General features: G+C 49.2%; 1 protein-coding gene across 7 annotated transcripts in view; it reads left to right on the top strand.

Annotated features, from left to right (window-relative positions):
* The window catches only part of PLCG2 (phospholipase C gamma 2), a 184326-nt gene that overhangs the window by 147666 nt on the left and 21760 nt on the right, over positions 1–14900 (top strand). For all 7 annotated transcript variants that reach the window (XR_002519326.2, XM_021932204.2, XM_009196941.3 and 4 more), the window contains 5 exons: positions 2512–2608; positions 3988–4054; positions 6863–7020; positions 11769–11871; positions 13575–13784. Coding sequence is in view for 6 of the 7 variants with exons in the window: in XM_021932204.2 (XP_021787896.2) it covers positions 2512–2608; positions 3988–4054; positions 6863–7020; positions 11769–11871; positions 13575–13784 (635 nt within the window). In the remaining variant the exon portion in view is untranslated. The remainder of the gene's footprint in view (positions 1–2511; positions 2609–3987; positions 4055–6862; positions 7021–11768; positions 11872–13574; positions 13785–14900) is intronic.

Here is a 14900-nt window from a genome sequence, read left to right as displayed (position 1 = left end):
ATAGCAGGCTGAAATTTGAACCCCCAGAGCCTACACTCTTAACCCCATTCATCTGCTAAGTCCTTCCCTGTCCTCTTGCAAGGTGCCTTAATCCAGGGATTGTCAAACTTTTTCTTAAAATCAGGAGAACCTCATTGCAAACCAATTCATACCTAGATTCCCCAGAACCAAAAATGCAGCCGAGTTATCTGCTGAGCTGGAGTAGGGGCATAGACCTGCCCTGTTTGGCCTCCTTGCTGACATCACAGTCCCTACTGCAGCCCCTGCTGCTTCCCCTTGGAGGCTCCCACAGTGTTGTCCATCTGCTTCTCCCAGTTCAGAGGCTTGGCTTTGCCCCCAAGTCCCTCCACTCGAAGTGGCACAGAGTTGAGGTCTCTTCCAGGCACACTGGCTTTCCTTCATTGTGCTCCTGTCCCTGCCTTGGTCAACATCCTGGTGCTCACTGGGTGGGTGACTGTCATTTTTGGAGTTGTGGGTGGAGTCCAGGTGACTACTCCAAATCACAGTTTTCCATTTTTTGTGAGACGGCTTCATGCCTTTCTATGACTCTGATAGGCAGTTCTCTGAATTTTGAAGGCTCTTGTCTTAAGAGACTGGCAGAAGTTTGTTTGGCAAGGGAGTGTGGGCAAACCGCCCAGCGGCTGTGGTCATTGCTCTCTCTGATGGCAGTAGTGATACAGGGGGCTGCCTGTGTGAAACGGCCTTTTTTGCATACTCCCAAACTGGTTCCCCTGTAGCTAGGGGACCAAACAATTGTTGTGTGAACCAAGATGCTCCTTGAGTGAAGGGAATGTAAAGTGCTCAGTCCTGGATAGATGGTATATATGATCGCTGTAAATACAGCCAGCCCTTGCCAGAAGTGCATCTGGAGAAATGGTGCAGAGGGCGTGAAAAGCGCTTGCAACCCGCGGTCCTGTGTCTCTGCTAGGTGAATTGGTAGCATCAGTCCTCACTCTGCTTATTCAGACCAGAAAAGTGTTAATTTCTTCCCACCACCATGGAGTACAGACTTGATTAAGATCCAGAAAGATCCGGGTACAGTGGCTCATGCCTGTAATCCCAGCACTTTGGGAGGCCAAGGCGGGCGGATCACTTGAGGTCAGGAGTTTGAGACCAGCTTGGCCAACATGGTGAAACCCTGTCTCTCCTAAAAATACAAAAATTAGCCAGACGTGGTGGCGCATGCCTGTAATTCCAGCTACTTGGGAGGCTGAGGCAGGAGAATTGCCTGAACCCGGGAGGCGAAGGTTGCAGTGAGCCGAGATCGTGCCATGCACTCCAGCCTGGGTGATAGAGTGAGACCCTGTCTCAAAAACAAAACAAACAAACAAAAAGATCCAGAAAGATCTCGTATAGTGGGGAAGATAATAACGGGTAATTATACATTAAGCATAAGGTGTGGCTGCTCGGATGACTGTGGAGACAGGATGCCAGGGGACCACAGAGGAAGAGTGCTCAGCCTAGGGGGCAGTCAGGGAAGACTCCCTGGGAGAGGAAATGCCCAACCTGAGTCTTAAATTAGTGGGGGGAAACTGGGTACCAAGGGTATGGGCCAAGGCATGGAAGCCAGGCAGCGTGGCAGAGGCATGATGGGGATGATGAGTCATCTGGAGCAAATGTCATGGAGAATTAGGAGGTGACGTCTGGGAGTCCTGGGGTCACACTATGCTGTGCTGTGGTTGCCATGTTGAAGAGTCTGGGCTGGATTCCAGAGGACCTGGGGAGCCATCATGTGGCGTGGTCAGAGGTACATTTTGGAGAGTCCCTGGCTACAGAAAGTGGCTCAAGAGATGGGCAGGTTGAAGGGAGGGGGTTTGCGTGTCTGGGCATGGACTTGCCGGGAGGAATCAATCTTACAGGTGCTCTCCGTCTGGTGGGGTCCAGGAACATTCATAGATGGATTATGTCCCGTGTTGTTAGTGTCATTATAAAGATAGAGAACAGTGTTTTAGCTGAATAATAATAAGAGCTAACACTATTGAGTATTTACTGTGCACTAGGTAGGCGCTGTCCTAAGCACTCAGCTTTTGTTAATTTAGAGTTCCAATAAAACGCTCTGAGGGAAGCACTCGCATTTGCCCATTTTGCAGATGGATAGTCGGAGGCACAGAAAGCCTCCACAGTCAGTGGGAGAGCTGGAATTTCTTTCCAGCCTGTCTGCCTCCAGAACCACCTTCTCTCTAAATTCACAACCTCCCTGAAATGGGGGTAAACTTTTGTCTTGTATGGTCTCTGACTTCCACTTAAAGCACTGAAACTTCTGACTTGGGGTATCTTTGATCAAACATTAAGATCATGTGATGAGGGAAATCAGACCCCAATAACTCATTGGTAATTAAAAAAAAAAAAGAAGTTGCCTTTGAAATGCTCCGTTGTCACAGATAGTGACACTGGTCACCTGGCCACTTGCTGCCTGTCACCATCAGAATCAAGCCAGCAGTTGGGGGTTAATAAGCAGTAGTGGGGAATGCATGCCACCTGGTGACAGCCCCCCATGTCCTTCTTATCCAGGTGGAAAGGAGACTATGGAACCAGGATCCAGCAGTACTTCCCATCCAACTACGTCGAGGACATCTCAACGGCAGATGTCGAGGAGCTGGAAAAGCAGGTGAGCCCCCCTCTTTGATGCTGTTGCAGGAAGAAGGGATCTGCGGGTCCAGTTTTTCAGGGACCTGTGCCATCTCGCTGGTTGAATTTTTCCGAGTGCTGCTCGTGGTCTCTGTGGAGCTCTGGATCAGGAAAGACAGAGTGATAGGGAAATTGAGATTGAGTTGTTGCGGGTGAGTTGCTGTGACAAACCGGCCATGATTTAATCAGGTTGTGCTGGGCTTGGAAGGGTTTGAATATGCAGGAGAATTCCCACTGGAGTGAAAGTGGCCAAATGGGGAATTTGTCCTTTGCTTAAGCAGCTTGCAAATGAAACACATGTATGTTGGGCAGCCAGACATTGAGAACGTGCTTGGGTTGAGTAAGCAAGTGGGTCTAACCAGAAGGTGAGATGAGGCCTTCCTGGTGACTTTGTAAACCTGGTGGTGGTTCCCTTGCTGCCTCTTGTTTAGAGAGCAGCCACATGCAGCGTGCCAGTGCTGCAGCAAGGATGACTTCTTTGTAATGAGGACTTTAAGATCCCGTTAGAGCCCCAGGTGTTTATTTTCTAAGGGAGGTAGGGCAATCTTGGAAGGCTTCCTGGAGGAAGGAGTATTTGAGCCTTAAAAGTCAAGTTAGAGTTCAACAGCAAGAGACTGGCAGAAGGGAGTTCCAAGTGGGAGGTACAGTCTAAGCAAAGGTGTGGCAGTGGGAATGTGGTTGTGTCCTGTGTGCTTGGGCTGAGGCAGAGACGTGAAGCCCTTGCTGCGTCTGTATACTGCGCTGCCCTTACCTGAGCATCAACATTTGCCTGGTGCAGGGGCTGAGGGTTGGGGTGGTGCAGGCAATGAGTGGATGCCTGGTTCTGCCACCTCTCCTAAGCCCAAGATATTCTTCGTCTCAGCCAGACCCTGGGATGGTTCGAGTGTGCAATGGGAAGCAGAGCTGGAAAGGGTGATGGGGGCTCTGAAAGTCTTAAAAACCAGATCACAGAGCATAGGCGTTGCTTCCACAGGACATGGGGAGCCACAGAAGGTTCTTGAGCTGGGCTTTAGTAGGCAAAAGAGTCTCATTTTGTAATAAGGTCAGATAAATGGTCTAGGATGTGTTTTGAAACCAGATCTGAGGAAGCATTGTGAAATCTGTTCCAGAATTCACAAGGCATGTTTTTACGGATTGGAAAATGAAACTCCTAACCTCCTGGCACCCTCTCCGCGCCAGGTCCCTATCAGCTCCATGCTTCATTATTTAGCTCTCTCCCCGTAGACGTATCTGGTAATGAAAATGCATTTTAAACAGTTCCACAGGCAGTGTCTCTGCTAAACGGTGTGCTTTGGAAACCGGTTGTCTTTTTATTATTCCCGTTACAACTAACGTGAGTTATGTCTTGTTTCTTCATAGATTATTGAAGACAATCCCTTAGGGTCTCTTTGCAGAGGAATATTGGACCTCAATACCTATAACGTCGGTAGGTGCACACATCATCTTAGCCTGGATTCCCACCCCTATCGCCCATGGGTTGACCTCAGCCCCGCCCTACACCGGGATGTGGCTGACACAGGGTCCTGTCTTGAATGCCAGCTCCTTCCCTGGCTGTAGCTGAGTATTTAGGTCAGGCTGGTCAGTGAGTATGATGCTATGTCTGCTATTAATCTCTGCTAAAACTGTAAATGCTAAAACAGGGTCTGGTACATAAGTGCTAGATGGTGGTTAGCGGACATTATTACCAACATCACTCTTACTATCTCAGGATCCGCCTGTGTTTCCCATGTGTTTCGAAGGAAAGCTGAGCTGTCAGCCTGGCCGAAACGCAGCATGGAGTTGGGAGTCTCGGGTTCTAAGCCCAGCTCTGCCTCTCTGTTGCTATGAGACCACAGACCTGTCACCTCCTCTTTGAACCTCTGCTTCCTGGTTGCTCTGATGGGGCCCAGGAAACCCAGCCCGCCCATGTTGACTGTGCTGCAAGGGGACGTGAAGGCGTGGCCCCGAGGCCAGGCTTGTCCAGTGGTGGCCGGGGTCTCGTGTGTGCTGGGCTTCCTGGGTCTTGAGCCTGCCTGCTTTGAAGTGGGTGTGGTGCAGCTCCCATGTGAAGGGACTCTGTAGCAGGCCTCCTTGTTCTGGGCAGCCCATGACCCTCCCTGGGAAGGCATGGGCATGGTTCCCTGGGACTCAGGTGACAGCAGCCCCAGGAACTTCGTGTTTCTATTACCAGTGCTCTGCTTTACACGTTAATTAATTAGTATTATTATTTTTTGCGATAGAGTCTCTGTCACCTATGCTGGAGTGCAGTGGTGTGATCTTGGCTCATGCAGCCTCTGCCTCCTGGATTCACGTGATTCTCCTGCCTCAGCCTCCCGAGTAGCCGGGATTATAGGTGTGTGCCACTGCGCCTGGCTAATTTTTGTATTTTTAGTAGAGATGGGGTTTTGCCATGTCGGCCTTAACTCCTGAGCTCAAGTGATCTGCCTGCCTTGGCCTCCCCAAGTGCTGGGATTGCAGGCATGAGCCACCGCGCCCAGCCTACGTTCCACATTTGTTACCTGCTGCTTTTCCTTTACAACGATCCAGCAGGATAGGTCGGAGAGGGAGTCTTTGCTCCCATTACCAGATGAGAAAATCAAGGTCCTAAGTGACCACCGCACGTGCTGAGGTCCTGTGGGCTGGGGGGTGCGGGATCCCTGCGTCCACTTCTGGTGCTCTCTGCATCATCTTCCCCCATCCCTGTATTTGCAGAGCAGAGGCACATGGCTCAGTGGTTCTGAGTAGAAATCTTGGAGTCAGGTTTGAACCGAGCCTCAATTTTACTGCTACTAGCTGTGTGACCTTTCTCTTCATCAGCCTCACTTTTGCCTCCTGTAAAATGGGCCTAGCAAAAGCAGGGTGCCTGTAGTCCCAGCTACTCAGGAGGCTGAGGCGGGTGGATCCCTTGAGTCCCAAGAGTTTGAGACCAGCCTGGGTAATGTAGTAAGACCTCAAAATCTTAAAAAAAAAAAAAATCTGCTTAGAATATTGTCTGGAATATAAGAGCTCAGAAATCTTAGCTACTGATATTTGGCAGATAAGTTTCCCTGTCATAATCTTTTCTTCTCTGTAAGATGCTTTCTCTGTGTCTAGAGAAGCCATGCCACATTTCTCTCCTAGCTTCTGGTGACTCCTTGGTGTTTTTGGCTTGTGGCTGCATTCTTCAGTCTCCACATTTGCCTGCACATGGCTTTCTCCCTTGTGTCTGCATCTGTTTTTAAAGCCATTTAGCCGGGTGTGGTGGCTCATTCCTGTAATCCCAGCACTTTGGGAGGCCAAGGCGAGTGGATTGCTTGAGCTCAGTTCGAGACCAGCCCTGGGCAACATGGTGAAACCCCTCTCTACAAAAAACACAAAAATTAGCCAGGCTTGGTGGTGTGCACCTGTGGTCCCAGCTACTTGGGAGGCTGAGGTGGGAGGATTGCATGATCTTAGAAGGTGGAGGCTGCAGTGAGCCAAGATCGCACCACTGTGCTTCAGCCTGGGTGACAGAGTGCGACCCTGTCAAAAAAAAAAAAAAAAAACCATTTAAATTATTTATTCTTTATATATAAAATATTATACATAACACAGAAAATTATGCACAATATCCTAAGTGAAACAATCAGTTCATAAAATTTTATGTATTGTAGGTAAACATTTTGTAAAAAGGCCAAGTTTTGCTTAGTTATATTTTAAATCTTTTTAAAATGAACATGTATTGCTTTAGTAATTTGTAAAAAATATTTATGATGAGTGCAAAAAGCATTTTCTAATTGGTCAATCAAAAAGATTTTCAGTGTTTCTTTTGATCAATATGAACATGTGTCTATAAAGTGGACAAGAGGGTATTTTTTTCAGGTTCTCTCATGCATTTTAGTTTTTTTTTTTCCCCCTGCATCTTAAGTGTCCCTCTCCTTTCTCTTACAAGGATACTGGTACTTGTTGGGTGTTGGAATTGCCCTAAATCCAAGATGATCTCATTTTGAGATCCTTAACCTAAGTACATCTGCAACAACCCTATAAGGTCCCATTCACAGATACTGGTGACCCGACACATCTTTTTGGAGGACACTACTGAATCCCCCGCATCCCTTGAGCAGTGACGTGTGTGACGCGTACCTACCCCGATGGAAAGTAGACGTCCCCATCAGTGCTAACCGTGATCATAGCAGTGGCGGTTGGTCCATGAGAGAAACGGCTCAGGCAGGGTGCAGTCTGGTCTTTGTGGCCCTCTAATAGGCTGATTGGGACATTTCTTACTCTCTCCCCCAAGTGAAAGCCCCACAGGGAAAAAACCAGAAGCCCTTTGTCTTCATCCTGGAGCCCAAGAAGCAGGGCGATCCTCCGGTGGAGTTTGCCACAGACAGGGTGGAGGAGCTCTTCGAGTGGTTTCAGAGCATCCGAGAGATCACCTGGAAGATTGACACCAAGGTAGGCACCTGCTCACCGGGTGCAGGTGGGCCTGCATTCTCAGGGCTCTGGTGCTCAGCTGAGGCTGTGGGTGGGTCCAGGCGGCAGGATGAGCAGATCCAGGTGCTATTCAGAATTGGGGGAGGAGACCAGGTGGGTTCAGACAATAGGAGCACCTCTTGTTAGAGAGAGGCAGGGATAGTGGAGCTGCCCTGGGAAGGTGGGTCTGGTCGTCTGGTTCGAACTTTCAGAAGGCTGAGTGCGTGCAGCAATGCTCAGTGATGAGGTCTTTGCGGCCCCACATATCTTACCAAGGAAGTTACTGCCTTCCTCGTTTTGAATTGTTTCTAAGTATCATTTAAAGCAGTCTGGATCCTCCCCACAGAAAATGCTCACTGAGCTCACCTGCCTGGACCTGGAACGGGCTCTGAGAACACAGCAAATCAGCGAGACGTGGTTCTTTCCAGTGGAGGAACTTCCCTTCTAGATGGGAATGACCTTTTCAGGGCTGTCCTACCTGAAGTACTAGTCTCTGGCTGGAGGTGTTTTGGGAAGGTGTGAGCTTCTGGATAAGAACAGGAGGTCTAGGAGTTGGGCATACTGGAGTTTGCATCCTGGCAGGGCTGGACCCTGGGCAAGCAACCACACTTCTCTGGGCCTCAGTTTCCTTGTCTGCAAAATGAGGAACCACATTCATAACTCAAAAGTACTTAATCACTGCCTTGCCATTATATCAGAGCGACATGGGCAAGTGCCACCCTGTGTTTGATGATGGAGTTAGGGCTGTCCTTGTGGCTGCAGAACTGGAAAGAAATTGTAGGGTTTCCTATGGACCCATTTGCTTCTAAGGTAGATCTTGACCCCAAGGGCTGATTAAAGCCTTCCTGGGGCGTCTCGTGCCTTCTGACTTCTGGCTAGCGTCAGTGAGTCTCTCCTCCAAGATACTTAGTCATCCACCAGTGGCCAGGTCATTTTTTTTCCCCCTGGGAGGGCCTCACATCTTGGCCAGTCCCTGGTCACGACAGGATCGCTGTGTCCTCTTTAGGAGACTTTGCAGGGGGGGCCGGTCCATGGGTACCCTCACTGGTGGGACATCGTCTTTCTCTGACCTAGGATCTCCTGGGGGCCTTCCCTAGGGCTCCTAATTCTTCCCATGGCTTTTCACACCACCAGCCATGGGGGAGTTCCCATGAGCTTGTGGCCAGCTGTGCTGTCCGTCTGGGTTTCCCAGTGAAGCCATCTCTTCTAGGCCCTCGAGTGCCTCTGATGCTGCAGTACAGCTCTGAGGCACAGGGGGGCGCCACAACCCTGAGGTTTATTTGAAAAATCTCCAAATAGCGTATTCCGGCTCTCTCTGCTTTGCGTAATGGGGAAAAGTGTTACTTCCCTAGAAGGCTCTCTCTCTCCCCTGCCTCGCACCTCCTCTCCTGCCGCGTGAGGGTTTCTGAAATGAAGCTGAGCTGTTCAAGGCTGCTGTTGGCGGCCTTTGGTCTACATTCCTTCCTAATTGGTTTTTATATTTGCTGAGATTTCATGAGAATGATTTTTAAAGTCCTATTATGACATCTGAGGGGTAAAAAAAAAAACAAAACGGGACAGCAGAGTTGACGGAGTTCCCGCACTGAGCACAGCTAGCCCTTTTGGGGAGCTGGTGTTGGGGGGCAAAGGAAGAAGGCCCCATTCCACTCTCGGGCAACCAGCGGCGGATAAACTCTCTGCTCGCTGCCAGGACCTCTGCCTGTCCCTCAGTGCCCGCATTGTTACACGGTCTGTGGCCACCTCATTGATGGCGGAGGGCAGTCACAATATCCTTCTAGTTAGTGGGTTTCCAGAGCCTCACCAACTGTATTGTGACTTCCCATTCTGAGATGACAGCTGCAGGCCCAGAGAGTAATTGTCATGCAGTTTTTTTGTTTTTTGTTTTTTTGAGACAAGAGTTTCACTCTGTTGCCCAGGCTGGAGTGCAGCAGTGGGGTCTCGGTTCACTGCAGCCTCCACCTCTTGGGTTCAAGTGATTCTCCTGCCTCAGCCAACCAACTAGCTAGGATTACAGATGCCTACCACAATTCCCAGCCGATTTTTGTATTTTTTAATAGAGATGAGGTTTCACCATGTTGGGCAGGCTGGTCTTGAACTCCTGACCTGAAGTGATCTGCCCGCCTCAGCCTCCCAAAATGCTTGGATTACGAGCCACTGTGCCTGGCCTTGTCATGCAATTTTGAAGCAGCAGCTGGCGTTTCTTCTTGAACTGATATTGTCTTCTGCTGAGGTTGGGAGGAAAAAGAAAAAGTGAAGCCCCATACCTTGTCATAGCGCTGTGTTTTGTGTGAGGCCAACATTCCAGAATTCGACAGGCAGGCCCACTCCCTCATTTTAAGCAATTCTGTTGTCACTGGAGGTGAGCTGTGTTATTTCTGGGGTTTCCTGTCTGCAGACAACCCCGTGGTGAAAACTGTGCGCTAAGTGTACAAAGTCAAGTTAATTCAAGGGCCAGGAGAAAACACCTGAGGTTTGGAAAAGAAACATGGCTTTGGTTTCTGTGACAGCACTTTGCTATTGACTGCTTGGCTGACACCTTCTTTACCTGTTAGTTCATGCACTTCCCACCCACCACAGCCCTTCCAGCCTGACCCCTAGAGCTTGCTGTGTCCCCAACGACATTCAGGAAGGATGGAAAGGGCTGACAGAAGCTGGGGGTATGTGGACAAGCTAGAGCCAGTATCAGGGGCTTAGAGTCACACTCGAAGCTGTTCTGATGATGTGGTCACAGCAGGAGCTCACGTAAAAGGCTCGTTTGCTGGTCATTGCCAAGGTCCACTTTGGCCCTGGGAATTGTCAGCACTCATGCATGAAGGTGTTCTTACAGAAGAAATTGGGTGCCTTCACCCGCTTGTTTACAAAACATGACTTTCTGGTTCTTTGCCTAGGGGAGGTGTCTCCTGGGGCAGTATGAGTAGCCACCATGTGCCCATAGAGTGCTAAGGCCTCTTTGTTTAATTTTTGCAATAGCCCTGTGAGGTAAGGATTCATATCAGCCTCATTTTACAGCTGAGAAAACTGAGGCACGAGGAGACTGTATGCCTTGCCCAGCCGGCACAGTCTGAGAACAGCCGGGCCAGGTTTCAAACTCACATTCCAGTTCCCACTGTCTTAACAACTGGGTCATGTTGCCTCTCTCACCTAGTGACCACCATCACTTGAACACTTGCTCTGTTCACAGCCCTGCCATCAAGGGGCATATCTCAGTGGGGAAGTAAGGTCTGCGCGTTGGCACTGAATGGCATTAATGTAGGACAGTCAGGCAAGGGAAGGTGAGAAGCAGAGCACACCAGCTGAGGCACTGAGTGATTTGGAAGGTTCCAGGAGGGCAATATCCTTTCCCAGTCCTGGCTGGAGCTAATACACGGATTAGTTCGTTTTCACACTGCTGTAAAGATATTACCCTAGACTAGGTAAGCAAGAGCAGGGAAAACTGCCTCATAAAACCATGAGATCTCGGTGAACTCGCTGTTATCATGAGAACATCATGGGGAAAACGGAGCCCATGATCCAGTTACCTCCCACCAGGTCTTTTCCTCAACACCTGAGGATTACAATTCAAGATGAGAGATTTGAATGGGGACACAAAGCCTAACCACATCAGCTCCCCAGAGAAGGAATGATTTGGGCTGGGTCTAGAAGGAGGGATTTGATGGACCAGTGGGGCGGGGGTATATGGGCAGCAGGACGAGGAGTCAGGAGGGCATTGCTGTGGTTCAGTGGGAGCCGGGATAGGAACTCTGGGTCTGGATGCAGGAGGCATTTTAGTGAGATTGTCTCCAGAACCTGGCAGCTGACGGGGTGAGAGGGACAAAGCAGAGCTGGAACATGTGGTGGGTGGGGCAGGAGCCCACCCCGTGTTAACAGGGCTTTGGCAGCATCTGGTCTCAACACCGGCTGGCTGTGAAGGCTGAGATAAGCTACTCAACTTCCGTTAAACGGAGATAAATCTCCCTGTTAGGGTGTGGATTGACTTAGGTAGTATCCATCCAGTGCTTAGCCTGTGACGCCTAGAGCTAAGCACCCCCCAAGTAGTGACTGTTATTATCTAAATATTCTCTCAAGGTCCCCCCTTGGCCAATAAAAGTCTGGTAGAATTTGGGGAGGCCCAACAGGGTTGCCTGCTTTAGGGTGAAGTGAGAAGCTTATCCTTACATGCAAGGAGTTAGATTTGGCGGTAGGTCCTCTGAAGGGAGGCACCTCCCGAGTCCACGGCACATAGTCTGGCCACTGGGTAGTGGTCCCCTTGGACAGAGCCCTGATGGGCAGAGTTGGGGAGCAGGTGTGCAGGTTTTGAGGGTGCAGGGGATAAAGAGTTATGACAAAGATGCTGGGGTCCACAGAGCCCACGAGGATTTGAAGAACTAGAATTTGAGACACTCTTAACAGCGTGGCTTTAGGGGCGGGGACAGGAGGCAGAGTTAAGGACAGAGGGGGTGGTGACAGAGAAGAGCCCCCTTCCCCTGCCATCCTGACCTCAGCTATATTTGAGGGCTATGGCCAGGACTGAGCTGGACACCAAATCCTCGTGGAAATAGCTTTGTCAAGAATTTTGACAGAGGAAGAAATGAGAGGGGCAGGGTTGTCTTCAGGAAAGGAAAACATTCAACCATATTAAAGATCCGAGCATGCAAGAAAGCAAAGTGGGGATGCAGGAGAAAAAACACAGGGCGAGCTGGGAAGATGGGATTTCTCAGGGGCGGGCACTAAAGACGGTGAACTCCAAACAGGAGAACAACATGAAGTACTGGGAGAAGAACCAGTCCATCGCCATCGAGCTCTCTGACCTGGTTGTCTACTGCAAACCAACCAGCAAAACCAAGGACAACTTAGGTAACATCTTTCCTAAGAATCTGCCCTATAACTGCAGTGAAAACTTCCTTCCTTTCGAGTTTGATGTTTTCAGAGAGGGCAGAGTGGGTGCATGCTCCTGTTCTTAACTGCTCCCGGTAGATGGCCTCAGCTTGGGTTTGTCCTCCAGGTGAGGGAGCTGGTGGAAGAAGCTCTTTTGGTGTCTCAGTAGGAAGACCCACTGTATTAGTCCATTTTCATGCTGCCGATAAAGACATACCTGGGACTGAGTAATTTATAAGGAAAAAGAGGTTTAATGGACTCACAGTTCCACGTGGCTGGAGAGGCCTCACAATTACGGCAGAAGGTGAAAGGCACATCTTACCTGGCAGCAGATGAGAGAAAATGAGAACCAACCGAAGGGGAGACCCCGTATAAAACCATCATATCTCATGAGACTTACTACCACACGAACAGTATAGGGGTAACCCCCGTGATTCAATTATCTCCTACCAGGTCCCTCCCATAACACGTGGGAATTATGGGAGCTACAGTTCAAGGTGAGATTTGGGTGGGGACACAGCCAAACCATATCACCCACTTAGTGGGTGGATTAGTTCTTATTGCCATTACCACAAACTTGGTGGCTGAAAACAACATTTATTCTTGCACATTTCTGGAGGCCAGAGTCTGAAATCGGTATCGGGGTCAACATCAGGGTGTCAGCAGGGCTGTGTTCCCTCCAGAGGGGAAAGCAATTCCTTCTTCCAGTTTCTGGGGGCTGCTGGCATTCCTTGGCTTGTGGTCACATGGGCTTCTCCTCTTCTGCTTCCCTGTTACAAGGACCCTTGTGGTGCATTAGGTCTACCTGGATATTCCAGGATAAGCCTCCCATTTTCAAGCTCCTTAATCACACCTGCAAAGTCCATTCTGCCATATAAAGTGACACATGCACAGGCTTCAGAGATTAAGGCCTGGACATCTTCAGGGGCCATTACTCAGCCCACCACAGATACAGTTAAAAAAAAAAAAAAGGGGGCCTTCTACCATGTTCTCCAGGTAGCAAGTTTTTGATGATGCTGTACATATTTTTTTCTTTGGGGTGCTTCCTTATGTTTCATCTTAGAACAGAAGACCAGCCAGACAATACTAGACCCCTGAGTTAACTTACTGGGAGGCCAGTCCCTAGGAACCTCGGTTCAGGGACAGATGTCAAAGCTCAGGACTCAGCAGGCTCAGCGTGTTAACTGCCTGGCTATCCCACCACAGCTGGATGGCAGGGAGCCAAGATGAGGGCTGTCCCCTTCCCTCTCCTCTGTCCCGCACAGGCACCCACATCACAGCTCTACCTGTGGGCAGTGGCAGGTGATTCTCAGTTTGTTCATCTTGTGTCTGTGATCTCTCTGGATCTTCCTCTCACCTAAAACCATCCCCCTCTTCTATAACTACTGCTTTTGTGTTTTCTTGTTCAAGGATGTTGGTAGTTAAAAAAAAAAGTAAATTACAATAATTCTAGACTAAAAGGCGGTGGGAAAACTAGGTCCCTTTTTAATACCTGGAACCCCCCAGAGGGCAAAAGTCCATAGTGACGCCAATTGGCACAATATCATCAGAACCCCCTGAATGTCAAAGAGGGAGATTCCTGGTTTCCTTTTATAATCTGAGCATCCAGTCATTGCACCAAACATTAAGAAAATGCAGAGATGAGACACAGAAGTAGTGATGACCTTTCTCTCTGTGTGCAGAAAATCCTGACTTCCGAGAAATCCGCTCCTTTGTGGAGACGAAGGCTGACAGCATCACCAGACAGAAGCCCGTCGACCTCCTGAGGTACAATCAAAAGGGCCTGACCCGCGTCTACCCAAAGGGACAAAGAGTTGACTCTTCAAACTACGACCCCTTCCGCCTCTGGCTGTGCGGTTCTCAGATGGTGGCACTCAATTTCCAGACGGCAGGTAAAGGCAGACTGAAGGTAGTCCGATCCCTGCAAGGTGGTGGTGGCAATCACTCCAGGCCAAGTCAGCTGGGGTCAGAGATGCCATGTGGTGTCCAGGAATGAGTGGTTTGTCTGAGGGACTGCACAGTTCAGCAGAGTGCTGGTTAGTATGAGGTCCGGCAGCTGAATGGAGGGATGAGAGGACTGAAGGGTGCCTGGCTCAGGCAGGCTTCATGATTGCAAGTAACAGAGGCTGAGTTAGTCTGGCTTAAGAGAAAAAGAAAATGCATTAGCTCACGTAATTCAAGCATCTTTGGAGCCCTCTTCTCCTGGCCTGTTGCTCTGGGAGGGCATTCTGCTCAGACTTTCTTCCAGAGACATTCATATGGTGGCATAACCAACATACAGAAGCTTCTGGACATAAAGTGGTCGCATAAATCATGGGGCTTTGTGCTTTTGTTGTTGTTATTTAAAACCTCTTTCGGGGGATCTGTTCATCAGTAGCCTCCTTTACATTCTTTTTGTAGCCACCTTGGATTCCATTGAATGGAACAATCATTTATTTAACAAGTCCCCGTGTAGGCACGTGTAGGTATTCCCCATTATTTGCCGTCACAGACAGCACTGCCTTCTGTACCCTGACGTGAGCGCCATTCCGCAGACGTAGGAATATGTCTGTGGAACAGAATTCTCAGAAGCGCAGGGTCAAGAGGCACTTGCATGTTGATCAACTTTGCCCTGAAGAAAACCACTGAAAATGCGCCTGCAGGTGTGCCTGAGCTAAGCCACGCTGCCAAACTGCCCTCCAGAGAGATTGTGGGCGGAGATGCAAATAGGTGGAGGTTGGAGTATACTCTTTTTGTATAACTTCACTGAGTTTTGTTGAACTTTTTGCCGTTTGCACAACTGAGAGGTGAAAACTGATATACTGTAGTCCATTAGAGCTGCTGCTTGTAAGTGACATTAACCAGTTTTTCTCTTATTTAAGGAGCAATGACGTTTTCTTTTCTGCAAACTATGCAGTCGGTATTTATAGCATAGATGTATCAGAACTAAGAGGGTAAAAATTTATATTCATGTATTTGTCATTTGAATTAAAATAGCCTATGCAATTTGTTTCTACATAGATACTTTT

The sequence above is a fragment of the Papio anubis genome, chromosome 18 (assembly GCF_008728515.1).
Source record: "Papio anubis isolate 15944 chromosome 18, Panubis1.0, whole genome shotgun sequence".
Classification (NCBI taxonomy): Eukaryota; Metazoa; Chordata; class Mammalia; order Primates; family Cercopithecidae; genus Papio; species Papio anubis.
This window is presented reverse-complemented; position numbering and strand designations above follow the sequence as displayed.